The sequence below is a fragment of the Leopardus geoffroyi genome, chromosome A3 (assembly GCF_018350155.1).
Source record: "Leopardus geoffroyi isolate Oge1 chromosome A3, O.geoffroyi_Oge1_pat1.0, whole genome shotgun sequence".
In the NCBI taxonomy this organism is placed as follows: domain Eukaryota; kingdom Metazoa; phylum Chordata; class Mammalia; order Carnivora; family Felidae; genus Leopardus; species Leopardus geoffroyi.
This window is the reverse complement of record NC_059336.1, coordinates 29,781,691-29,809,678: the sequence shown is the minus strand read 5'-3', so window position 1 is coordinate 29,809,678 and position 27,988 is coordinate 29,781,691. Positions and strand designations below refer to the sequence as shown.

At 42.5% G+C, this 27,988-nt stretch overlaps 1 protein-coding gene and 1 long non-coding RNA gene across 10 annotated transcripts in view; one reads left to right on the top strand and one right to left on the bottom strand.

Annotated features, from left to right (window-relative positions):
• Nucleotides 1-27,988, bottom strand: part of PTPRA (protein tyrosine phosphatase receptor type A) — a 162,296-nt gene that overhangs the window by 26,949 nt on the left and 107,359 nt on the right. For 8 of the 9 annotated variants that reach the window (XM_045445114.1, XM_045445113.1, XM_045445115.1 and 5 more), the window contains 5 exons: nucleotides 24,473-24,557; nucleotides 23,206-23,279; nucleotides 22,852-22,988; nucleotides 9,101-9,191; nucleotides 8,107-8,183 (listed from right to left, as the gene is read on the bottom strand). In XM_045445114.1, the coding sequence (XP_045301070.1) occupies nucleotides 8,107-8,183; nucleotides 9,101-9,191; nucleotides 22,852-22,988; nucleotides 23,206-23,279; nucleotides 24,473-24,557 (464 nt within the window). Of the gene's footprint in view, nucleotides 1-8,106; nucleotides 8,184-9,100; nucleotides 9,192-13,535; nucleotides 13,630-22,851; nucleotides 22,989-23,205; nucleotides 23,280-24,472; nucleotides 24,558-27,988 lie in introns of those variants that run through there. The other variant, XM_045445118.1, reaches the window with a different exon arrangement.
• Nucleotides 46-19,317, top strand: LOC123580427. Its single transcript, XR_006703298.1, has 4 exons — nucleotides 46-275; nucleotides 10,980-10,989; nucleotides 11,551-11,557; nucleotides 19,307-19,317. It is a non-coding gene; the product is annotated as an uncharacterized LOC123580427 (long non-coding RNA).

Here is a 27,988-nt window from a genome sequence, read left to right as displayed (position 1 = left end):
AGTTCATGAGCATAAGCTGTATAAACTATCATGTCTCCGTCTATATGGGCATAAACAATCTGACAAATGAGATCTCTGTTGGTTACATAAACTATTATTCTGTATTTAGGTGTGTTGTACTTATTTTTATCCTGAATTACCAAGCGTTTCCGGGCATAGCAATCAGTTTTACCCTCTCGTTTTCTTCTAAATTTCACCTGGTATCTCTTGAAGTAAGCCTTATTCTTGACAACTTTAACAAACCCCATCCTGTGGAACAGAGACCCGCCTCCGCGGTTCACCACAGACCAGCAGCTAGACTGTTTCTGATGCTTTCTCAGCAGCTGACAATCTAGGTCTTAGTGTTAATGTTAATGGACAAGAACCCTCTAAGGCAGAAGCATATGTGGTGGTTCCAGGGATGAAGCTGGACCCTCATGAGGAAGGAAAAGGGGTTCTTCTCTTTTAAGGGGTTATTTCTTTGATAATGCTTTACCCAGGTATAAAAACTTTTGGGGAATAGCCTGTGGGTATGTGGAATAGTTCCCAGTGTTAGACAATGGGATTCTCCATGACGTAGTAGGAGACAAGAAGCAAAGGGGCCTGGGAATGCCATGTAACAGAAAAGGGGCCTCTGAAAAACTAACAGCTGGCAGTAACTTTCTTTTTCAGTCTTTGTTTTAGTTATGTATCTTTTCAACCTCTTGTTTAATGTAGTGTTCACTTGCGAAGTCCTAGGTAAGTGAAAATCATCTGATTTAAGGATTGTAAATCACCCTCTGCTGCTCAAAGACAGACATAAAGTGGGCAGTGAGGAAGGAGGCAGCTTCACAGATGGGACACCATTTCACACCAAGAAAACGGTGTGGAATACAAGTGTGCAAGGCAGTAGCAGAAAAAAGGAGGGGGCCTGAGTTTGAGAAGCCACGTCCTATTCTAGTTCAAACCAGAGCAGGGCTGAGTTCCTTCCTAGCACAGTAGAAAGCTTTAGGCCCAGAACTAGATGTGTTTAGAGTCAGTAATGAGCTTGTTACAGTTTTTATTGAGAAGGGGAATTCACGTTTCTGCAAATGTTTTTAATCATTAGAAGATGAAAACTGAGAAAGCCTTAACTGGCTGAGAAGCTCTTAGAGTATGTTAAGCCATGTCATATCCCTGCTCCACAAGAAGGCACTGCTAAATTCTCACAGGAGCATGTGGGCCATGAATAGTTAAAAAGCACTGTTGGAGGGCCCAGCCACAAAGCGCTTCCTGTCCCAACCAAGAGTATGCCATATGTCCCCTACGAAAGCATGCTGATATTGTGATATGGCAGCACTGCTTAACCAATAAGGTGTAACTAGAATGAGGCAAAACTGCTTTTCCTTGTGTTATGATCAAGGGAAAGATAAAATGTGACTGCCTGGTTTCTGAGACATCTTAGAATTCTGAAATTCAAAACTAGCTTGCTCCAGTAGCTACATTCCTATGAGTTAAAAATAAACACTTCTAAAGACCCTATATACTCTTACACATCTAAGGTAAGACTCCAGGTTGAAAACCCACTTGCCAACTGTGTCACTGTCGGTTTCATCACCTCCTGTGCCCAATGTCACGTTTGCTTTCAGACCTTTGTGCTTTCCGAACCTTAGGTCTCACTCCCCCCTGCTTGCTGCCACCACTCTATGGTGCTGGGAACCACGTCTCTTCAAGACCCACATTTCATCTCAGCTCTCTGTGAAAAGGGCTTGTTAAAGGGTTGCCAGGGGTGGAAATGGGGGTTAACTGTAAATAAACAATAAAGTTCTTTTTTCTTTTTTTTAAGCAGGCTTCACGCTCAGTGCACAGCCCAACATGGGGCCTGAACTCATGACCTGGAGATCAAGACCTGAGCTGAGGTCAAGAGTCGGATGCTTAACTGAGCGACCCAGGTGCTCCAAACAATAAAGCTCTTATTGAGGCAAAATGTTCTATAAGAGGCAATAGCTAGGGGGTGAAAGTTTCTTTGAGGTTATGAAAACATTCTAAAGTTGGATAGTGATGATTACACACATCTGTGAATATACTAAAAACCACTAAATTGTACACTTTAATGGGTAAAAATTATGGTATGTGAATTACATCTCAATAAAATTGTTAAAAATGTTTTTAGGGGCGCCTGGGTGGCTCAGTTGGTTCAGCGCCTGACTCTTGATTTCCGCTCAGGTAATGATCTTGCGGTTCATGAGTTCAAGCCCTGCACCGGGCTCCATGCTGGCAGTGCGGAGCCTACTTGGGATTCTCTCTCTCTCTCTCTCTCTCTCTCTCTCTCTCTCTCATTGCCCCTCCCCTGCTCATGCTCTCTCTCTCTCAAAATAAACAGGCTTTAAAAAATGGTTTTTTTTTTTTAATGTTTATTTTTGAGAGAGAGAGAGAGAGAATATGAGCAGGGAAGGGGCAGAGAGAGAGGGAGACACAGAATCCAAAGCAGGCTCCACACTCTGAGCTCTGAGCACAGAGCCCAACGCGGGGCTCGAACTCACAGACTGCGAGATCATGACCTGAGCCAAAGTCGGATGCTCAACCGACTGAGCCACCCAGTCCCCCCACCCCCCAAATATTTTTATAATGCTGATGACAGCAGAACTGTTATCACTGCAATTCTGAATTCTACACTTTAAATATTTACATTTTTGTTGTAGAAACTATTCTTCAATAGAGGGAAAAAGTTTGGTTAAGTGTGAATAACTGACAGCCTACAATAAATGTCCTCTATTTGTTTCAGCAAAGGACACTGTTTGCCCCTATACTCCAAGTCCAAAGCATATCTGCTCTTTATTTCCCAGTGATTTCTAACCCTGCTGACAACCTGATACTTCCTCAATGCTTTCTTTATCCTTTTCCCTCTGAGATACTCTTCTCTCCTGGTCTCCCTCTGTGTCACTCATGAGCCCCTCTTGCTCAGTGTGCCTGGCAGAGGCTGGGGGCGCCCAGGCCCCACTTTTCTTTCACTAATGACTTCCAAGGCCATGGCTTTGGAATATCTCCTCTGAACTCCAGATCAATATGACCAACTGTCTGGTGGATACACCCATGTGGACCACCCTATACTCCATATACGCCCTACGGAGTATCACCCTATAGTCTCTCACATATACAATTAATCACCAAGTGCTAGATTCTACCTTTAAAGTTTTTACTTTGTTGCTTCCTCTCCAACCCTTCCATAGGCCCTCATTATCTGTACCCTGCTACTATCCAATTGGTCCCTCCTAAATCCATGTTGCACATGGTAAACCTAAATGATCAATAAACAAATGTGGCCACATCACTCCTTGTCTTTAACGCCTTTAAACCTCACTGCCTAGAGAATTAATCAAAACCTTTAGCTGTACTGAAAATTTGCAGATACTGCAAGATGGCTCACTCAGCACCCAGTCCCACCTCCTTGTAGCTGGACTTTCTTACTATAGAGGCTCAGAAATGAAAAGCTATATTCCCCAGATTCCCTTGCAGCTCACTTCTGTATAAGATCTAGTTTGTTACTAGCAGATGTTCCCATACCAAATCTGGGGCAGAAGTAAATAAGCAATGTGAGAAGGTGACTGTGCTAGAGGGTCTTTGGCCAAGTATGGCAGCAGAAGCATCCAGTTCTGTAGCACCTGTGCAGAGGTTTTCAAGCCACATGGGAGAGCTGGGCTCATCTACAGCTGTTCTGTTCCTTGCTGACAGCACCTTAGCTTGATTCACTGGCTCTCCCACAGATTTTGTGAGCTACCCAGTCAGTATAATAAACCCTTTCTTGACCAAGAGGGTAGATAAAAAGTGGACTCTGTTGTCTGCAACTAAGAACCCCAGTGGACACATCTAATATTCAGTGCCTTCTAAGACGCAGTCCCTACCAATTCCCCCATGACTTCCTATCTTTTTTTTTCTTTTTTAAAATTTCCCATCTTATACCTTATAATCTAAGATTGCAGTTTCCAGTCTCTGACTTTGCTCATGCTTCTCCTCTTGCTTTGAAGTTTCTGCCCATCTTTCTTCTCTTGATCTCAGAGTTACCCTTCAATATTTAGCTCTACTGGATCACCAAGTTGTCTGAATGGTTCTCTACTAAGTCCCACAGAACTTGGCAATACTAGCTTCATACACATTGCTCACTAAAGGCAATGGTCTGTGTGTCGTAACAGGGACCAAATGTTATCTCTGTAACCTTTAAGCCTACCCACACGGTGCTCCGCACAAAGCAGGTGCTCAAAAAAACCCGTGGACCTAAATCTTCTTTAATCCCTGACTCTTATTCATAGTTAACCTTAAGCTTTTTCCTGCCTTTCTACTTTCACTGAGATCATAAGGGTCCGAAATTTAACTCTCTTCATCTAAACTTTCATCTCACCTGTTAATAACTCTTCAGTAACCATCAAAGCATTATAGGATGCCCCAACGTGAGCTCCAACTAAGCATAGTCAAAGGAATGGTCTTGTTTCCTCCTAGACCCTTACTCACCACCACCATGAATAAACCCATCTTACTGCTTACCATCTTTAACATCCAACTTTTTTTTTTTTTTTTTTTGAGCAGCAGGCAAAAGTTTATTAGAGTATAAGACCAGAAAGGAAGAAAAGTAGAAAGCTCTCAGAAAGGGGACATTCGAAAGTGAATGTCCTTAACATCCAACTAATTTTTGACTGTCTTCACCCTCAAGGCAGGGAGGAGGCAAATTGATTACGGTGATACACAATGCTGGTTACCAACTAAAAAAGCCACTCTTCCCTTTCTTCCTTGCCATCAGAACCATGATTTTGTTTGGATATTTACTTTCCACTGGCTTGTAAGGTGACCACTCCCAGCTTCAGAAGGGTAAATCACGGTAATTCTCAATGCCCTATCTAGTGACTAGAGACAGGTATAAGCATGTGATCCAACCCTGGCCTGCTGACCCTGAAGAGCATGGTGCTGCAGAAGCTTCTGGAAAAGGTCACATTCCCTAAAAAGGGTAAAGCATATGCAGAAATGTTCCCCATCTATGCTGTTTGTTGTATTTATAAGGAATGCTTGGAACTGCTGCAGCCATCTTGTGACCACAAAGATAACGTGGACAGAAAGAAGGTAAGCAAGTAGAAAGATGGGAGCATCTGGGTGCTTCTTAAGAAAGTCACGGACTCAGCCAATGCTAGAACTGGCCTACAACTGTCTTCAGATTATATGAGATAAATACATGTTCCCATCTAGACCACTTTTAGTTGAGTATTCTTTTATCTACACATGGATACATTCTATAGCAATATATTGCTATATTCTTCTGTGTAACAGTCAAGCTGTTCCTCCCATCCCCTTCATCACAATCCTTGAAAGAAGCCTGGAATCCCAGCTGATCACTAGCCTTTCTTTATTTTCCTTATCTAGCGGCATCCATCATGTCTCTTCTAGGCTGCCTTTTCCTCCAACTATAAACACATGACCATTGTGTTAAAAACATACAAGAATGTCAGCAAATCTACTCCAGTGAGCATGTCTGGACTGCTCCATTTCTGAAGTTCACCCAATAGCCTATTTGTTGGGTAGTCTCTTGTTCCTCCATCTTTCTCCTTGTCTTATCCCAAGATTGTTCTTCCACCTTCTCAAGACCTAGAGTTCCTTGACCCCACCACCTTTCCCTAGTGCAGTTCATTCCAAATGTTACTCCGTTTCTCTACTGAACCTCTAGCACATGGCTGACTACTTGAAGCAGCCCCTTTGTCTGAATACCACAACTTCTCTGCATATTACCAATCCTAGGGTACAGCTAGAGAAAAATCACACAACTGAGGCCGTACACATCAATGGTTTCCATCTTGGCCCCTCAGTGCAGCTAGACATGCCCTTTTTTTTTTCTTTTCAGTATTCTTTCTTACTGATCTCAGAAGCTACTCTAAAACTTTCATTACTCTAATGTCATAGTCCAATCCCCTTTTTTCCACCAGATAACCAGCACTTGACTTCTTAGAAAACAGATGTGGGGTACCTGGTGGCTCAGTCGGTTAAGCATCTGACTCCTGATTTTGGCTGAGGTCATGATCTCATGGTTCATGACTTTGAGCCCCACATTGGGCTCTGTGCTGACAATGCAGAGCCTGCTTGGGACTCTCTCTCTCCCTCTCTCTCTGCCTCAACCCTGCTCGCATGCTCTCTCTCTCAAAATATAAATAAATAAACTTAAATACCCACATCTACAAACCATCTCTATCTATTCAATATTCTCCTTTACCATCAATCTCAGGGGAACAAATGCCGTTTCTCATGTTCAATGCTAATCTCTCCATCAGTATTCTTTAAAAAAAATTTTTTATATTTATTTTTGAGCGAGAGAGACAGAGACAGAACGTGGGCAGGGGAGGGGTAAAGAGAGAGGGAGACACAGAATCAGAAGCAGACTCCAGGTTCTGAGCTGTCAGCACAGAGCCTGATGCAGGGCTCGAACTCATGAACCGTGAGATCATGACCTGAGCCGAAGTCGGCTTAACCAAGTGAGCCACCTGGACGCCCCCCATTTTAGCCATTTTTAAGTGTATGGTTCTGTGGTATTAAGTTTATTTTCACTGCTGGGCAACTATTACCACCATCCACCTCCAGAACTTTTTCATCTTTCTCAACTGAAACTCTCTACTCATTAAACAATTCCCCATTCCCCTCTCACCTCAGCCCGTGGCAACCACCACTCTACATTCTGTCTCTATGAATTTGACCACTGCAGGTACCTTGTGTAAGTGGAATCAGAAAATATTTGTCCTTTTGTGGCCAGCTTCTTTCACTCAGTATAATGTCTTCAGAATTGTAATGTGTCAGAATTTCCTCCTTTTCCACTGTATGTATATACATTGTACTTATCTATTCATCCACTGATGGACACTTGGGTTGCTTCCACCTTTTGGGTACTGTGATTAATGCTGCTGTGAACTGTGGTGTGCAAATTCTATCACTGTTCTCTTCACACATCCTGCTTCGGTAGTCAGGTTTGCTCTTGCTAGCTTGCGGTCACTTTCCCTCTCTCTTTCTCAAACCTTCTTTACTGGTTCCTCACAGCCCACAAAATGTACTCAAGTCTCTTAAACCATTTCTGTAAACATTCTCTAAATCACCACTAAAAAATGCCCTCCCAGTTTCAGCTCTTCCCTCACAGCTAACCAGACTTACCTGGTGTCAGATATTCTTGCCCTGTTCTCCCATACTTTTACTAAAGATAACAAGACCTGCTTTTGTTCTTAGTCATCTGAATAAGTTCAATAAAGGATTCACCGACTCTTATAGAAAAGTACACATTTAGATTCAGATTTTTGCATGGGAAATCTCTGGGAATGATGACAGGGTAAACATAAGAATACACATAAAACTACCTGGTCTTTAAAAAGAATTTTTCGTGGGAATGCAAGCTGGTGCAGCCACTCTGGAAAACAGTATGGAGGTTCCTCAAAAAACTAAAAATAGAACTACCCTACGAGCCAGCAATTGCACTACTAGGTATTTATCCAAGGGATACAGGAGTGCTGTTTCGAAGGGACACATGCACCCCCGTGTTCATAGCAGCACTATCGACATAGCCAAAGTATGGAACGAGCCCAAATGTCCATGGATGGATGAATGGATAAGGAAGATGTGATACATATATATACAATGAGTATTACTCGGCAATCAAAAAGAATGAAATCTTGCCATTTGCGACTACGTGCATGGAACTGGAGGGTATTATGCTAAGTGAAATTAGTCAGAGAAAGGCAAAAATCATATGACTTCACTCATATGAGGACTTTAAGGGAAGGGAAACAAAAATAATATAAAAACAGGGAGGGGGACAAAACAGAAGAGACTCATAAATCTGGAGAACAAACAGGGTTACTGGAGGAGTTGTGGGAGGGGGGATGGGCTACATGGGTAAGGGGGACTAAGGAATCTACTCCTGAAATCATTGTTGCACTAGATGCTAACTAATTTGGATGTAAATTAAAATAAATAAATAAAACAGGTTAAATTAAAAAAATAATAAAAAAAAAAAAGAAGTTTCTTAAAAAAATTAGACTCCTTAGGGAAAACTTGCCATCACAAATACTCCTTCTAATGTGCAGCTGGGAAGGAGCCAGTAATGGTAGCCAATGGTCATTCAAGGTAATAATGAGAAAAGCTCAAGTTCCTTACATTGATGAATGAAGCATTGATGTAATCAGAATCTGGAACTCCTTCAACTGGTGTCAGATGGACTCTAGAATGATCATCTAGAAAAAAAATTTAACGTATCAGTTAACGGTACAACCAGCCCGGTTGAGACATCTGTGCCTATGTGCACAGAGACACACATGTATTAAGATGTCAGTGCAGCACTGTTTATAACAGCAAAAATTTGGACACATCTCAGCTATTATTCAGGGACTAGTTAAATAAATTAAGATATATTCACAACATGCAACAGTAAGCAGTTGATAAAAAGGAAAGTGAATGCTTCTGTTTCTTGACAGATGAACTGCCAATATACACCATTAAAAGAAAAAAGTCAGAACAATGTAACCAGGATACCAATTACATTTAAAAAAAATTATGTAATATGCATATATTCATATATTAATAAGAAAACTTCAGTATCTATAAAGGCCTAGTATAGTGATCTCTATTATAGTATGTACCCAAAAATACACCAGAAATTTTTTTAAAGGATATTTTTTGAAAAGGCAATTATAAAAACAAAGCACAGTTCAACATTTTGCTCTCCCATCCCACTGGATTATACACACCCCATTTTGGAGACCACTGGCCTAGACAAATGTCTGTTAGGTTATAAATCAACTGACTAGCAATGACTAACTCTGGGAAGGGGTTAATGAAGAGAACTCTGTATTAGGATTTCATTGCGATAAGCACTACAAAAACCTGTAACAACCACATACTTCCTATCCGGTCCTGGTGAAATTGCTCCTCTTGACCCAGAAACTTGAGGCCTATGGGCAAGCTCCTCATTGGACTTGATGAGCACCTGGGGTCACTCTGGGATCCACAAAGGCTCTCCGAGCCCAAAGGTTTGATCCTACTCTTATTACCAGCTCTCCTATGATCAACCACGAGATTCTTTCCATCCTCAAAAAATCTGGCTAGATATGCAGTTTCAGATTATACGCCAGGAAACTCTACGAACACTCACAAGGCAAGATGTTGACATATCGATTTTTTTCCTTGTTTTCCTCCTTGGAGGCAGCTTCACAGGTGGCTTGGATAGGACAAGCAGGGAGAGCCTGAAAGGTTAAGAGAAATTACAGGAAGTTACTAACAGGGATAAATACCAAACATGCCAAATGCTGCACTATCCCCCAACCTGACAGCAAGTTGTACCCTTACTTGGGGGAAAAAGATGGGCCCAGGGAATACTTTCAGCCTAACACAGACAGTGCACCTCTCCTCTAAATATAGCCTGCAAGCTCCTTAGAGTTTAACACCAAGAATCACCAGGGGGCAGAATACCCTTTCTGTTACTAAAAGTGCAGCATGCTCTTTATATGATTACTGAGTGGTTAGGGATCTGTTACAATGCTGGGTCAAAATGGACCACCCCTGTAGGATGGGGACAGAACTGAAGGGATGGGCCATTTATCCCCATGTTAACCAACATGCAAAGATGAGAAGCATCTCAGAGTGAACCACACAGGAGGGGTCTGGATGGTCAGCTGAGTTAAGCCCTCTCTAGGGACCTGAAGGGTATGACAGCCCCGTCTCCCGTACCACGTGGCAAGAAAGCAAGGACAAACAGATGGGTGAGAGGGCATTCACATGGACACTGCAGTTAGGAAGCAGAGGATTTGGGTTAAGTGACACTGAATCTGCACCATTTTAGCACTGGGAAGTGTGTGGGTAGAAATAAATGATTTGACATGAGATAGTCTGGACTGTATGAACTTGAGAAAATCTGTTAAACTTTCTAGGACATTTCCTCATCTGTACAACTGGGCTAATGATATCTGCCACATGAGGAGTAAATACCATAATCTCAGTCTGGCATAGATTAAGCATTCAATAAATTAGTTTTACAGGAGTGAGAAGCTAAGTTTTATTAACTGAATTGCTTTCTTCTTACATGCTCCATATATTCAAAATTCAGAAAGCAAAAAAAGAAAGTTTCAAATTCCAACCTAGATAACCTTTCTGACAAATGATTTGGAAATATGTTTTATGAGCCTTAAAAGTATCCATACTCTTGACCTAGCAACTCTACTTCTGAGAATCTAGCCTGAGGAAATAAAAATCTTTGCTCAAATTATTTACTTTATCATTGTTTGGAACGACCCAAAACTGAAAACAACCTCAGTTTTCAACAGTAGGGGAACAGTTAAGTAAATCATGGTTCATGTACTACTTTTCATTTATTTTTTTTGACAGATAAACATTATGTACCTATTAGGTGCTGGGATAAATACAGAGCCAACAGTGGTGAATCAGTCATATACACAGTCCTTGTTCTCAAGGACAGTACAAACTTGTGAAAGACATTAAACAAATAAAACAAATAAATATAAATTACATACCATGATAAGTACAATGAAAGAAAGAACAGAATGTTACTACAGAAAGTATCAGAAAGCCTAATAAATACCCAAATTTAGATTAAGAGTAGGTCTCGATGAGGAAGAAGTGTGGAAAGTAGTATTCTAGGCACAGAGACCAGCATGAGTGATGACCCGGAGGCAGGAGAAGGCCTGGCTGTGTGAGGCGAATGAAAGGTTAGTGAGGGTATTCGGTAGACAACGTGGAATGTGGTTGGTGAGGATGGCAAGAGGAAGTGGAGGGGAGAAGCTTGGCAAGGATAGTATGTACAATTCCATGTAGGTCCTTGAACAGAGGGTTTGAATTTTATTTTCAGTGTATGAGAAAACCATGTAAGGCTTTTCAACTGTACTCCAACTTACATGTTAAAGAATCACTCTGGCTGCTATGTGGAAAAGGGACCAGTGGGAAGGCAAGAATGGGAGCATGAAGGATGATGGTACAAGGAAAGATGCATCTGACACATATTCTGGAGTTAGAATTAGAGATGGGAAGGTGGGTTGGGAAGAGAGAGACAGGAATAAAGGATGACTCTCAGGTTTCTAGCTTTGAATATCAAAGTGCACCATTAAATAAAAGAAATGCCAGCCTAAACGCAACAAATTTTTCCAGACAGATGCAAAAGCTTTAAGAAGAGAACAAATACACTTCCCAGGAACAAGCAAGATCACGGTAGGAGAAACTAAAGTGGGACACTCTAACAGGAGTCAGGGTCTCATAGTCCACCTGCCTTCACTCGCTCATAAGAATTTCCTTTCAGAGTTAAAGTCCTGCAGGTTCTGCATGTCATTTTACGGAGAGAGGCATTTCCTTAGACCCTGTGCTGCCAATACCTAATGGGGAAAAGGGAGTTTCCTGGGCTGGACTCTTACACATGGAACAGAGACCTGACTGAAGACTGGAATCTCCCAGTTCACCCCTGGTTTGCCTTCTCTTCTTCCAGACAGGCTAGATGTCCATAGGTTTCCACCCTGCTACAGGGCAGGATGAGATACAAGTCTTCATGACAAGCCAGAGACATTATTTTTCCGTACACCCCTTGCTTAAATGATGTAGAGCACAAGTAGTGACAGCAAGACTCTTGAAAATAGGCCTCAGGGGTCAGTTAGGACAATGACCACACCTTATAGTCCAATCAGCATTCCCAGCTTCCCATAGTGACGATGCAGGAAAACTAGGTCTCCAGCAAGGCTGAGACCCCTAAAAGGAAAGTTAGGGAGAAACAGGCACCATTGTTTGGCAAGAGAAAAGAAAGGGCCTGACCCAGAGAACTTGGTGCTACATGCAAAGGGTCACACTGAAGAATCCAGGGCAGGGGTGAAAATAAGGTGGGGGGCGGGTGGGGGCGGGCAGGGAACTCTATACTTTCAGTTTCTACTCTGAAAAACCTAGTTCACGGAGCGAGGCACAAGCATCTGAACCAGAAGGCTACCAGATGTTAAAATCTCTAGAAACACTAGGTGGCATCAAAGACCATGTCATCCCTTGCTTAAGCTCTTTCTGGAAGCCAGGTTATGAATGAAATCATTTTTTTTTTAAGTGTCAAGTTTTTTTAAAAAAAATTGTTTTCAACTTTTATATTTATAAAAAAGGATATCCATTGCACAATTTAAGTCTATTTATTTATTTTCGAGAGACAGAAAGAGAGCAAGCAGGGGAGGAGCAGAGAGAGAATCCCAAGAAGGCTCCTCACTATCAGCCCAGAGCCTGATGTTGGGCTTGAACTCACAAACCCTGAGATCATGACCTGAGTCGAAACCAAGAGTCAAATGCTTAACCGACTGAGCTACCCAGGCGCCCCTCCATCACACAATTTAACTTAAAAGTTCTCTTTGGGCCCTTCCTCTTCATATCCTCTTCCTTTTCCTCCCACAAGTAAACGCAGAATTTTGTGTTTACCATCACCTTACTTTATTTGTATCCCACACTTTCTGTATCTTTGAACATTTTATATTTTTTTGTTCAGTCTTTTTTTTTTTTTAATAAAAATGGAATCATAATCAAGGGGTGACCTTTTCTCTTGCCCAACATTATATTCTGAAGATTCACTCAGGTTGCTCCAGGTAGCCAAAGTTCATTCACTTCAACTACTTTGTAGCACTCCATTTTGAGACCACACCATTTATTTATCCATTCTACTACTGATGAATATTTGGGTTGTTTACAGTTAACAATCCTGCTTTGAGCACTAATTTGTATGTGCTTCCTCGTGCACATGTGCAAGAGTTTCAGGTATGAGCATCTTTAATCTTACCAGATAAGGCCAAACTGTTTTTCGAGATAGTTGTACCAATTTACACTCCCAAAAGCAATGTGAAGTGTTTTAGTTTTTCTGTATCTTCACCAACATTTGTTGTCAGACTTTAAATATAGCAAATGTAGGTTAAATTTACATTTCCTTGATTATTAATGAGGTTCACCATCTTTCCATAGTTTCCTGGTCAACAGGATTCCCTCCAAGTGTTTCCCCTACTTTTTGACTGGATCGCTTATTTATTTTCTTATTTATTTGTGGGAGTTCTTTATATATTCTACATACGCATCCTTTGTCAGTACAAGGGTTACAAACATATTTTACAAAGTTGTGGCCTGTGCTTTCGTTTTCTTTGTCATATCTATTTATGGACAGAAATTCTGCATTTTAATGTAGTCAAGTTTATCAATGTTTCCCTTTATCAACATTTTAAATCTTAAATCCTTTTTCACTGTGAGTTCATAAGTATACTTCCCTCCATTACTATCTCTATGTTTCATTGTTTTTGTCTTTTAAATTACAGTGTCTACACCTTGGTATGAAACAAGAATTCAACTTCATTTATTCCAAAGGGTTACTCAATTGTCCCAGCACTACTCATTGTAAAGACCATCCTTTAAACTGCCATGGTATTTCTGTCATAAATAAGTTTCCACTCATACATGAATCTGCTTTGGGGCTCTCTATTTTGTTCCAGTGGTCAATTCGTCTATCCCAGTGCCAATACAAAACTGTCTTAATTAATTTTGTAATAACTCTTTATATCTGGTAAGGCAGGTCTCCTCACCTTGTTCTTCTTCTTCAGGAATGTCTTGGCTATTCTTGAATCTTTTCTCCTCCATATAAATTTTAGAATCAGCTTGTCAAGTTCCACAAAAAACCTGTTGGGATTTTTATGGGAATTGCATTGAATCTATATATCAGTCTGGGGAGAATTGACATCTTTACAATATTGAGCCTTCTAATTCACTGATCTTAACTCTTCACTGTTTAGGCTTTTTCTTTAATGCCTTCAAACATTTTTATAATTTTCTCCAAAGATTCTGTAAAATTTTGTTAAATTTATTCCTTTTGGATGCTACTGTAAATGACATATTTTAAAAATTATTTGATTTTCTGATTGTGGCTTATGTGTAGAAATTCATTAATTTTTTATGCTGTTTTTGTATCTATCAACCTTGCTAAAATAACTTATTAATTCTAATAATTTAGCTGATGGGTATTTGGATTTCTCCAAGGACAATTATTCTCTTCTGCAAAAACGCATATTTTGTTTCTTCTTCTCTAATCCTTAATGCCTTTCATTTTTTTTCTTGCCTCACTGTGCTGCCTAAGATCTCCAGATGGTTGCTGGGTCTCATTCTCTTCTAAATCTGAATCCCCTTGCAAACACTCTCACCCAAGCAAGAGTCATCAGTGCCTAAGGACTCTGACACGACAGGGTATCTACTTCCTTTTAAGGCAGTTCATCTCATTGCAACAATTCTGGTTAGGAGGACCCAACACCCAGACACACATTTCTTTTGTATTTACCTTGCACTGACTAGTGGAAAACTCAGAGGTCAGCTGGAGCCTTCTCTGTCCCTTGGACACCCCAAACCCCCAATTCCCTGGACTCTGAATTCCAAAGCCCCTGACACATTTCCTGTCGATGCCTATAGGTTTCTGACTCTGATTCATTTATTTAGAGACAACTCGGTCAATGTATAGGCTATTCTGCCTTCCTCTTACTCAGATGCCACACAGTTCTGTTGCCAGATCACACACACATTCTCCTCTACTTGGAAGTCCAAGAGTTAAGCTGTCTCCATAAGGATGTAGAGTCCTGAGTTGGAGCAGGGAGGGTGTCACATCCTGCTTGCAATGTGACATGGCAGATCCAGACCATCTCACTGTCTCCACTCTTCTCTCTCTTCTCTGTCACTTTTCCTCTCAGAAGCTAACTAAATTTTGTCTTTTTCTTTTAAGCCTTGAACATGCTTTAGGGACCTCAATAAGTGGCTTTTCAGAGTGTTTCTTTTAGATAAACTCAATGCTTCTAAGACAAATGCTGGTCAATTTAAAACGTCCAGCTTATACCTCTAGGACGAAGGCCATCGCCTAGAACTTTCAGCCGTTGTTGGGTTTCATAGAAATGCTACACACTCTCCTTTTAGCCTCAAATATCTGAAAACAGCTGTCATGTCCTATGCTTATTATCCCTTCAGCTGTTCACCTCCATGGTCCAATTTTTCTCCACAACAATTTCCCATTTGGTGATATTCCTTTCCAAAGAGACTGGATCACAAGACTCCTGGGCACAGTTCAAGCTGGGACATCAACTTTTATTCCACATGTTATATATCCATTAAAGTACAGTGGATATTATGCTAAAGCTAAGCTCCATTAGTTTCATTTACCCATATTAAAAAACTCTACTTTTTAAAATGTTATGAAAAGAATATGCTTATAAAAAAGTCAAATAATTCAGTAAAAAGTGAAAGTTCCCTATCATGTCTCTCCTATATTCTACCCTCCTTGTAGTTAACCACTGCTCATAGCTCACAGTATTTTTCCAGACTTTAAAAAGTATTCTTGGGGGCAAATGGCTGGCTCAGTCAGTAGAACATGTAACTCTTGATCTTGGGGTCATGAGTGTAGAGATCTTGGGTGTAGAGATTATTTAAAAAAATAAAATCTTTAGGGGATGCCTTAGTGGCTCAGTTGGTAAGGCATCTGACTCTTGATCTCAGCTCAAGTCTTGATCTCAGGATCATGAGTTCAAGCCCACATTGGGCTCCATGCTGGGTGTGAAGCCTACTTAAAAAAAAAGATAAAATCTTTAAAAAGTAAGAAGTATTGTTTAAAAATGGGATTATACCATGTATAGTCCTCTGCAATGTGTTTTCTCCCATAACAATACTTAGAAATCTAGGTCAAGACATTTATTTTTTATTATTTTTAATTTTATTTATTTTTTTAAAAAGTTTATTTCTTTTGAGTCGGGGGGGAGTATGCATGCACTCGTATGAGCAGGGGAGGAGCTGAGAGAGGAGAGAGAGAATCCCAAGCAGGCTCAATGTTGTCCGCGTGGAACCCGATGCAGGGCTTGAACTCATGACCCTGAGATCGCGACCTGAGCTGAGGAGAAGAATCGGATACTCAACTGACTGAGTCACCCAGGTGCCCCTCTTTTTTTAATCTTTATTTTAAGTAAGCTCCACACCCAATATGGGGCCTAAACTCATGACACTGAGATCAAGAGTCACATGCCCTACTAAGTGAGCCAGCCAGACACTCCTAGAATTTCATAATAGATGCAAGAAATAATTTAGCCATTCTGCTATTTGACAGATATTTGCCTTTCATTTTATTTTCTTTGCTATTATAAATAATGCTGTAATGAACAACCTCGTACAAATACATATTTGGTTTTCTGTTAGAGTCCCAGAAGTTAGGTCAGATAGTATAAACATTTAAAGTTTGATTGATATTGCCAAATCATCCTCCACTGCTATCCAATTTATTTTTAAAAAAAAAAATTTTTTTTTAACGTTTATTTATTTTTTTTTTGTGACAGAGAGAGACAGAGCATGAACGGGGGAGGGGCAGAGAGAGAAGGAGACACAGAATCGGAAACAGGTTCCAGGCTCTGAGCCATCAGCCCAGAGCCTGACGCGGGGCTCGAACTCACGGACCGCGAGATCGTGACCTGGCTGAAGTCCGACGCTTAACCGACTGCGCCACCCAGGCGCCCCTGCTATCCAATTTAAACTCGCTCTACCCGTGCATAAGACTATCTGTATCCCAATACCTTTGCCCATACTTCATCAATCTTAAATTTTCAAATCTAACAGGCCCAAAATAATGGTTAGTTTTAATCTGGATTTCCTTGACTACTATATGTAGTTGAGCTTTTCATATGTTTATAGACCATTTGGTTTCTTTCTATGAACTATTAACTTTTCTACTGCACTGTTTACTTTTTTCTCACAGGTTTATAGAAGCTCTTTATGTATTATGAAAAATTCTCTACCTGCGGCAAACCGTTTCTAACAGTTGGCCATTTTATGACATCATTTTTCATAGGAACATTTAATATTTTAATATATTTATTATCTTTCAATCTATTCCACTGAGGATTCTGAATCTTGTGTTTTGCTTAAAAAGGCCTTCCTCACCCCATGATCATATTATTCTGACAGTAGACACAAGCTGGTATGTTTGCCCTATATGTTACTCCTTCTCTTTCCAGCCAGGGCTGACTGATGTGGGCACAGTCACACCTGAGCTGCACTGTGCCAGACCAGATTCTCAGGACTGTGATACCAAGAAAGGAGCAGAGGCTTCCCTAGAGAGCCCCAGAGCCACCAGGATAGGGCTTGTTCTGCCCCAGGGCTAGTAGTCCACATCAGCTTTTGATTCTGCCAGCTTCCCCAGCTTGATGCTTCCCAATTAATGCTTTGGGTTTTTGTTGTTGCTTAATTTGGTTGAGTTGACTTCTGTTTTTAAACAAAAAACCTTAACTGACTTAGCAGTTTAGTATTAGACAGGGCAGTGGTGAAGAGACCGAGGGGGGAAATGAGGGCGATGTACCCCTGATCACTGGGTTCAGATGAAGGGAAAGGAAATGTCAACCAAGTTACAGGATGAGAAAGAGCAAGTCACCCATAGTTCCCGACTTCAGTTACTGCTTGCAATCGCCTGGGATATTTTCTCACTGGTGGTAAAGATGTGGAAGAATCCCAATTAAAAGGAAATGAGAAACATTAAAACCAAGGTGTGGGGTAACTTCCGACACTATTAGATAATAAGAAAAAGCCCAGCTCCAACATCAAATGTTTATGTCCAAAGACAGCACAAAACTTAGGGCCTTTCTATGACTGTGCCATGCATTTTGGTGAACCAAATGTTAAGATTTCAGTATTTTGCTGATTGCTGAATGTTAATGCTAATGGAATTTACATCTTTCCTGGGTGGCTCATGTGAAAGACAGGGCCTTAAGTGAGACAGTGAAAATGATGCCGAAACAGAGGAGTTGGGAGAAAGCCAACTTCTAAAAATCTTTATTATGCTCTCCACTGCACCCTACTTTTATGAGGAAGAAAACTGCCCCAAAACTCAGCTCTCATCGCTCATGGATAGCCAGGATACAAGCACAACACAATTTGGAGGTTAAAATACATAAATAAAAAGAAAAGAAAAGAGCTAATACTTAGAGGAAACTGCAGGAATTCATGGAGTTGGATCATCAAAAATCACATAGGAACAGGGGCGCCTGGGTGGCACAGTCGGTTAAGCGTCCGACTTCAGCCAGGTCACGATCTCACGGTCCGTGAGTTCGAGCCCCGCGTCAGGCTCTGGGCTGATGGCTCAGAGCCTGGAGCCTGTTTCCGATTCTGTGTCTCCCTCTCTCTCTGCCCCCGTTCATGCTCTGTCTCTCTCTGTCCCAAAAATAAATAAACGTTGAAAAAAAAAAAATCACATAGGAACAGTTGTTGATACAGATTTTAGAGATTTCAGACCAAGGAGGGAAGAGCATCATTCTTGGATAAGGCCAAATTTCGAATTTCAAATTATAACATGGTTAAGTGAGCTTCTGCAGGTAGTGTAACAGCTCAGGAGACTGGCCACAAAATGGCAGGCTAGGTTGGCCAGTGGAAACCTGGACTGCATGCTAAATCCAGCTAAGTTAACAATGAAAAGCCCAGAAAGCCTTTGGCACAAAGTGTGGGATATCAGTGCTACAGGGGCTCCCAGAGGCTCAACCTTCTGAGTGACACCTTCACTGTGTCCCTGATAGGATAACATTTGCCTTCCCAGAGAGTGCACGTGTGTATGGAAAGCACTGGAATCTTTCAGAAGTGCTTTCCAGTCTTTACCAGAGTGAGATGCTGGTGGAAGGGACTGGCTTCAAAATGAGATTCGTGATGTTAGTGGGATGGAAGGAGCCTCAGAGGCCATAGTCACCAGGGCTCTGACATCTCTAGTTGTGGATAAATCATTGTGAGGCTCCTAATAATAAAAATGGGAGGCAGCTAGCCTAGGTCAGTGAAGGGGGACTGCCTAGAGCACTAAGGTACAGAAAGGGCTCCTTTGCATCCAACTCCTGGCCTGGGTCAGTTCACGATGCAGAACCCTTCAGTGTTAGGGATATGTAAGGAAGAACTCTGCCCCATAACATCAACAGCCATATACCATGAACTTCCTCTTCATCTTCCCTTAAGAATCTACAGCCACCTACCATGGTAGCTCCCCGGGGTAAAGAGAAATACACTGTTTGGGATCTATTAGGTTCTGGCCTTGAGCTAACTAATTCCTGGGAACCCAGAATGTCACTATTTTATGCTAGTTAGAATGGACCCTTTGCAGGCCAGGAGATGGAAAGAGTTTTGGCCCAAACTGCACTTACATTAGGAACTACCTATTTTTCCCAATGTATGGTTGGAACAGCTATCTAGAGAAAGTGATAGAATACCCACACTGGTCTCTTAATCCAAAGGATAAGGAGGACCATTAAAATAGCAAGAGCAAATGCAAGCTTTGCCAAAAGGCTAAGTCTCTAGGTGAGTTACAGAGGTCTGAACTGCTACAGAAGATTATAAGTTGCAGGAAAATGAGATACTACATCTCCATGTGTGAGTTTAGTGATGGCATGAAGCGAGTGCTCAGTTAACTACTAGTATTAGCTATTCTGATGCTTCCTATTACCACCTCCCCACATGCAAACTACAAAATAAACTAGCATAAAAGACTGGCAGTGTTTAAGGATGTCAGATTATAATATACGAATCGTGTAGAGGTGCCGATTTACAGGTGCTTTTCCAGATGCACTCTCCTTTCTATAAATTAGCATAACTGCTGGAATATAGCTATTGACTAATAACTGTTTTTTCCTCTACCGTGCACAAAGACTACATGAAGCGGTTCCCATTCTCATGGCAGGAGCAGCCTCAGGGATTAATCATCTTGACCTCTCTCTGATGTGATCTGGTTCGTGAGGATTTTCTCTGTTTCACAGGGCATCACCCTGACAACTATGCTGATGACATCAAGCTCACGGGACTTGAAGGAATTATGTACCTTAGCTGTTCAGGCTGGACATAAAAAATATGGCCTGCCACTTCTGCCAAATTTTCTGGAAGTCAAAGACCTGTGGCATGTCAGGATATCCCCTCCAACATAAAGGACAAGTTGCTGCTCCTTGCCCATCCCCCTCCCTCCTTAGGAAGGACTGATGCATACTGAGCCATTTTAGATTTTGAAGACAGCCTATACCACAGGCATGCTGGTGTCCTGTTCTGATTCATCTATTGAGTGATATGAAAAGAGAGAAGGCTCTCTAGCTAACCCAGGCCACAAAGAAATTGGTTCTGGTTGATTCTGCGGGGCCCTAATTGTCTGTGCTTAAGGCTGAGCAGAAAAATCATAATGAAAAAGTTTAGGATTTGGGGACAAAACCATGATCCTGTCAGCAAGTTTAGCTGGGTTGCTAGCTTAGCACTGGGCTCTGGTAGAGACGATAAGCCTGATCATGGGTAACTAGATATTCAAGTCACTTCAGCTGCCCATTATCAGCTAAGTAGTATATGACTTAATAAGCCACAAATTTAAACATGTCCAACAAAATTCTACCACCAGATGGAAGTGATGTGCACAGAACACCTGCCACCTAGCCACTCTAGACACACCTAACTTCCCAATGATATCAATAGTTAACAGAAGAAAAAAGTCCAGCCTAGTGCACAAATGGCTCTGTGAGACATACTGGCCCATTCTGGGAGTGGACTAATACGGGATAATCTACTTAAGGGATGTTCTGAATGAGTACAGAAGAGAAATCCTTCCAGGAAACAGAACTTCAAGCAAGGTATCACACTACCTCACTGGAGGTCAGGATCTAAGCCGATCCCTGGGTGGTGGACAACTGGAACAAGAAAGACAGGAAATATTTATGCTTCACCTGTATGCTCACCAGATAGCATTCACCGTTAAAAACCCAAGAGATGTTGCTCGGCCCTTTCCTCCACTACCTGCGGTGCTAGCCCAAAGAACCCATGAACACAGTGGCCATGGTAGCATGGCAATTGGCTCTCACCACAGTATCTGTTTAAATCTGCCTACCACGCCTCTAGGAATACCACCTCCATCCAGGGATTTACTGGAATGTTTTATCTCAGGCAATATTCCTCCAAACAAAAAACTCATTTCACAGAAAAAGACATTTGGCCATGAGGTCACAAACCCTATTACCTAGAAGCAGTGGGCACTATAGATTATGAAACAGTAGAGTGCCTATTTGGGACCTAGCTATGGTATTCAGGCTGGGTGCTATCTTCGGGGATGAGGTAAATGTTCCCAATCAATAATGAGCACTACATAATGCCATTTTTCCAATAGCCAAAAAAGAGTCCAAGTTACTCCATTAACTCTTGCCCGGTAAATGGTCTCCTGCTTTAACTCTTGCCTCTTTCCTATCTATTCTCCACATCATTGCTAATGATTTTCTCAGAGTGCAAAGCTGCTCACATCACTCTCCACTCCTCTAAGCCCTTCAGTGATAAAACAGATATGAGTGGTGACTCACCCACCCAATAACCATTCTTCCCTTCCCCCTTGCTACTATGGCTTCCATTCTGTGGGCTTGTCTGCCTAACCCTGACACGACACAGGAAAAATCTGGACTGATCTCAGTCAGTTGCAGTAAGCCTAATTCTCCCTTGCTTGTGACTGATTTAAGAAAGAGCATGTGACAAGGGAAGTCTTCAGAAGCTCTTGGGAAAGTTTTCTTTACTGATAAAAGGAGACACACAGGAAGAAACAGTCATCCTTTTCCCACTGGACCTTGTTATACCTCCATGTGGCACTTAGAACTGAGGAAGACGCTTTGGCAACATGAGGGGAGTCAGCCTAAAAGACAAAGCTGACACATGGCTGAGTGGGAAGATGTGAAGGAGACTGAGAGTTTAACAATGCCCCAGTTGATGAATTAGCCAACTCTGGAACTGTTCCTCTCTGTCCATCCCCCTCTCTCTAATCATTACCACCTTTCGTCAACCTATCAGCACCTCGGCTCTTAACAACTGCTGCAGCCCCTAACTGTACTCCCTGCATCCATTCTGGTCTCCCTATGGGCTCTTCTCTATTTAGCTGCCAGAATGATTTTTCTCAAAATATAAATCTGATTGGTCCATGGCTTTCTCTTGTCTCATCACAATCCACAACATCTACAGCCTGGCCCAGTTGCCTTACACAGTTTCATATCTTACCACTTCCCCAAGTCTCTGCCCTTTAGTCACACACAGCCCTTCTTTATTTTTTGGATGTGCTCTTCCCTTACCCACCCTTACTAGTGATAGCTTGGCTCCTGCTATTTCCAGTGCCTGGAATATTTCCCACACCACTTTTACCAATGCCCTCGCCTACGATTAGGTCTCAATTAAAACATAATTTCTTCAAGGAAATTCTGAACTGGAATCAGAACTGGTGGCTGGGAATATCAACTGGTAGATCCACAAACATGTTCAGCTTCCTTAAGGGAGTTACAAAAAAAGAGTACAAATCTAAATACCCCAAATGATGCCTGTGCTCAGCAGTCTTTCATGGTCTTCATTTCTATACTGATTTATTCCTATTGTCTATTGCTTAAGACACTCTGCAACCCCTGTTCCAGACTCTAAAAGGCCACCTCTTAATATAGGCTCCTACAACTATGCACCAGTCCTTCACGTCTTATATTACTGTCTGAATTTATATATTTTTGTTCTTATTTATGGGGGTTTTCCTACTGGACAGTGAGTTCCCTGAGTGCAGGGACTGGATCTGTTTTTGCTCCCCAGCAAATCCTTGGTGCCTCACACATATTAGATGCTTGGTAAGTATTTATTAAACAAACAAAGTTAACATGCGATGATGGATGGATGGATGGGTAGATGAGAGAGGTGAGGCAAATCTTATTTCATTTCCTGTCTATGATCACATAGGAAAGGAGTCAGATGAACCTGGTAGAAAATTTCTCACCTCTTAACCCGTTAGAAACCTGTTTTCTACCCCATGACTCAAAAGGCCCGACCTTCGGTCTGCTTTCCTCCCTGCTGACACACCAGCCTCAGCAAAGAACTCACATTGAATTCTTCTCTGAAGAGCTTATTGTCATCAGCCATTCTCCGGTTAATCTCCTCTTCCAGCTTGTCCACGGGTAGGGGTGGATACTTCCTGTTGGTGCTTGGAGACCTGGCCAGAAGTGGCACACTCTGGGGTTCTGCAGTATACAAGGGGGAAGGTTGGTCAGGTGCTCTGGAGACCCAGCCCTTCTCTGGAGACTAAACTGGCTGTTCTATCTCATGCACCAGGCCTCCAAAAACCAGGACTGCTTTCTTCAAGTCTTCCCCCTCCCTGCCCTTTTAGGATGGGAAACCCCTAATTTCTTGATTTTCTTCTCCACGAAGGTTCCCCATGTCATTAAGGGGGGGCCTTACCCACATCCTCAGTGCGGCCATTGGATAAGCGGAAAGAATTGGAATGGCTCCCAGCTTGCTTGTATTTCTTAAACCTAATGAGAAAATGTTCATAGTGAAAAAGCAAGCATAGAGTCAGGAGAGACCAATCACTAGCTTTATGTTTCCATGTATCAATTCAGCATCCTAAATCTCCTTTACCAAATAAACATGTTCTTTTAGAGACACGTCCTGCACATGCTGAGGCAGCTCCATTACAGGGTGATCGAGTGCCTCAGGATGTTCCTGCTCATCCTCAGCACACTAGAATCCAACCCAGGTGCCATAACAGTATATTCTGGCTTGTATGGCTCCTCTGTGTGGCTCCAGTTCCAGGACTCACTGGAGATGACAGCCGCACCAGGTGGAGAAGGGGTAAGTGAGTAGAATACAGTGGAGGGGAGATAAGAATATCCCTATTAAGCTAAAATGCTGGTATTTCCCCGGTGCAATCAGGGAGAAGCCCGGAGCTTCAGACTGGGTGGGCACAGGTCTGGCTACAAGTCTCCTGCAGAATGGTGGAGACACATGACAAATTGTAGGGGTGTGTAAGGTTCCCTTCTCTTTATCCCTGCAAAAGAACAGAGGGAGCACAGAGCAGCTTAAGCCAAAGATAAGGACAGAGTTAATCCCAATTAGCCAGGGCAGTAACTTTAGCAGGAAGAGGACAAATGCATCTCTCTCTTCTCTCCCCTGGCTTCCCCTTGCTTGCTTTTCCTTCCTGTTTGAGGAACAATATCTAGAGGACCCTGAAGAAAGTCAGAAGGGGGAACTCTAATTCACGTGGTTCAGTTCAGCACACCAGGGTCAGGGATCCTAGATCTTAGGTGTGCCCCCAAAACCCCAACTAGAAATATAGGTCTCTAGTCAGCACACCTTCTCCATTCAGGTACTTTTAGGGGTTGCTACAGTAGGGTTAGATCTGGGGATCTTAACCCACCTAACAGCAATGACACAGATTATATCTTTTCCCTCAGCCTCAAACCACCATCCTGGGCTTTAGGTTAAACTGGAGCTGGGGACTGGATTTGGGCAGATGGAAGCAAAGCGGAGGGGCTGGGTCTTGAGGAAGACTACGTAGAGCTTTTAAACCATTACTATGTAGAATTTTAATTTTAGTATCACAAGGCAGTCCCCTCTATCCTATTCACTGTTCTTATCTCACTATCTTCTGGACTGTGTGGGCATACTGAGACCCTGGGGTATTGAAACAGAGTCCAAGAGAACGTAGAAGCTTTAGCATGCTCACCTTAACATGTACAGAACTATGATAATAAACACGATCACGAGCAGAGAGGACAGGGCTACCATCACTGCAATAATTGGCGTCTCATCTGAAATGGAGAGAATACGTCATTACCTTCGTATGCAATGGAGAGCTCACTCAATGCTTCTGTAGATGGCAGGCCATGGACAGTGAGTGAGAGACAGAACATGTTCCACTGCCACCCCAGGGCCAGTGTGGGTGGAAGGCGAGGCAAAAGGTAGGGTGAGGACCCAGAGTGACACGCCCATCCCACCTCTGATTTGGACATTTGTTTACTGGCTCCCTGCATTAGAATAAAAGCTCTATAAGGCAGAGACTCTGTTTCTTTCATTGCTATAGAGTCTAAAATAGCGCGTAGCGCGCACACACACACACACACACACACACACACACACACCAAGAAACAAAAACCAAAAAACCCTCAAATATTTGAAAGCATGAACATGTCAATCCTGATGGCAAGCTAGGTGTGTAGGGCCATCAGTGCACTCTGTCCTAGTCTCAATGGGCTCCATCTAGAGTAAGATAGGAGAGGAAGGTAAAAGGGCAATTTTCCTATTGTAAACTCAAATGGTTTCCTGGCATAGAGAATAACGTTCCTGATTAAAGCAAGGGACATTAGATCCTTAAGCACTACATATCTAAAAATGCCGGGTACTCTTTTGTACCTCTTTCCATGGCCACCTTCTACCAGGAGCCCAACTACAGCAACATCTGGCTCAGAGACAGAACAACTCCTCCCTTCATTCCAAAGGGCCTGGCTTCCTACCCACCCAGTACTTAGCCTCCTTTCTCATGGCAGCTAACCAGGTGCCGACTCATCCTCCTCCAGGCCCACACCCCCACCACGAACCATACAACTAGTCTGTGTTTGTAACTAACTTCACCATTTCCGTTTCGCTAAAAGGGAGGGCGTGTCCCTCCCATGCAAAGGTCAATCCTGTCACATATGGTCTGGATTACATCCATTATTGTCACCTCAAAGACTTGTCTTACTTTTTTTTTTTTTTTTTAACTTTTTTTAACTTTTATTTTTTATTGAGACAGACAGACAGAGACAGAGCATGAGTGGGGGAGGGGCAGAGAGAGAGGGAGACACAAAATCTGAAGCAGGCTCCAGGCTGAGCTGTCAGCACAGAGCCCGACTCGGGGCTTGAATTCGCAAACTGCAAGATCATGACCTGAGCTGAAGTTGGAGCTGAAGTTGGACTGAGCCACCCAGGTGACCCAAAGACTTGTCTTCTTGATCAGTAACTGTAGCGGGGCACTGTTCCAGACTCTGAGAACAGAGAAGTCATCAAGCAGACAAGTGACTGAGAGCCTACAATCTGGAGGAAGTAGGGGCATATTAATTGACAAACAAGTAAACATACAATTTCAGACAAGGACAAGTGTTATGAAGAAGAGTAAAGGGAGAGACTGATGGGCTAGAGGGGGTTATTTTAGAGTAGTTTGGGAAGGTCTATAGTGCTTACACTGAGCAGACGTCTAAATAATGTGAAGTAAACCATCGAAGATCTGCACAAGGAGCTTTCTAGGTACAGAGAACAGCAAGCATAATCTCCCTTAGCAACTTGGCAGGTTCAAGAAATAGCACAAAGGCCAGTTTTAGTACAGGATGTGACTGCAGAGATGGGCAGGAGCCAGAAGACTTGGGGCTTTGTAGGCCATGGTAAGCAGTGTGGATTTAATTTTGAATGTGATGAGAAGCACTATGTGATTGGAGGGCTCTGAAAAGGGAAGAAATATAACTGGATTTACATTCTTTTAAAAGATCAGCTAGCTAAACTGACTCATAAGCAGCAGTCATGAGATGGGAAGTAATCTGGCAGAATATGGCATCATAAAAGCCAAGAAAAGAGTGTTTCAAGGAGGGAGTAATCAACTCAATCAGATACTGTCAATAGATTTTAAGTAGGTGAGTTTCACAGAGAAGTGAAACAAGATATGACAAGACAGCAGCTATTGGTGACTTTTTTTTTTTTTTAACGTTTATTTATTATTGAGAGACAGAGACATAGAGCATGAGCAGGGGAGGGGTAGAGAGGGGGAGACACAGAATCCGAAGCAGGCTCCAGGCTCCGAGCTGTCAGCACAGAGCCCGACGCGGGGCTTGAACTCACAAACTGTGAGATCATGACCTGAGCCGAAGTCGGTCACTCAACCAACTGAGCCACCCAGGCACCCCTATTGGTGACCTTTCAAAGAGTGGTCTCAGTTGAGTAGTCGGTGAGAAAGCCGAAAGGGAGTGAAATAAAGATGGAAAGAGAAGAGAGTGAGATATTACCTCTTCTCTGAGGTGAGGACTTTGACCATAAAGAGGTGCAGAGAGAAGGAACAGCAGCTGGAGGGAGATGTGGGATGGAAAGGTTTTTTAAAAGAGATGGGAAGGGGGCGCCTGGGTGGCTGAGTTGGTTAAGCGGCCGACTTCAGCTCAGGTCATGATCTCGCGGTCCGTGAGTTCGAGCCCCGCGTCGGGCTCTGTGCTGACAGCTCAGAGCCTGAAGCCTGTTTCGGATTCTGGGTCTCCCTCTCTCTGACCCTTCCCCATTCATGCTCTGTCTCTCTCTGTCTCAAAAATAAATAAATGTTAAAAAAAAAAAAAAAAAGAGATGGGAGGTATACCATGCTTCTTTGTTGATGGCAATTTTCAAACACACACTGGTATGTGGCTCTCATATGAAATGAGCATTCAAACCGGCTACGTACTCCCTCCTTTTTGAAGAACTTTTAACTCTTGGTTCCCACAACAAAGCACTCCTCTGATTTTCTACCTCTTGGCTGCTCCACCTCATTTTAACCTTACTAGCTGTTCCTCTTTCAACAACAGGTCTCAAAGTGTCTGACTTCCTCAGGGCTCCGTCCCTGGCCTCTTTTCTTTTTCTTTATTTAAATTCTTTTAATTTTTTAAATGTTTATTTATTTTTGAGAGAGGGAGAGTGTGAACAGGGGAGGGGCAGAGACAGAGGGAGACAGAGGATCCCAAGCAGGCTCTGTGCTGACAGCACAGAGTCCGATGTGGGGCTCGAACTTACAAACGATGAGATGATGACCTGAGCGGAAGTCAGAGGCATAACTGACTGAGCTACCCAGGCACACGCTGGCACTCTTTCCTGACCTCTATCTAGCCAATCTGATCAGACAGATGGCTGTAAGCACAAATGATATGCTAGCAGTGCCCACATTTGCACTGGTTGGTCAGACCTCTCTTCTGGGCCTATATGCCACCTCCACTTAAATTTCACAGGCAGTGAAACCTTCCGTGTCTAAAACCTTTCCCTCACCATTCAGTAGTCAGCACTACCATGCACCCTGCTGCTCAAGAAACGTGGATATCCCCTTGATTTCTTCCTCTTGCTTATTATCTATATCCAACCCAGCTACAAGTAATATGTTTTAGGGCTAAAATCAATGCCTCAAATGTGTCTGCCTATTTCCATTCTGTTGCCATCACTGTAGTTTCAATCCCCATCCTCTCTCCTCTGGACCACAGTAAGC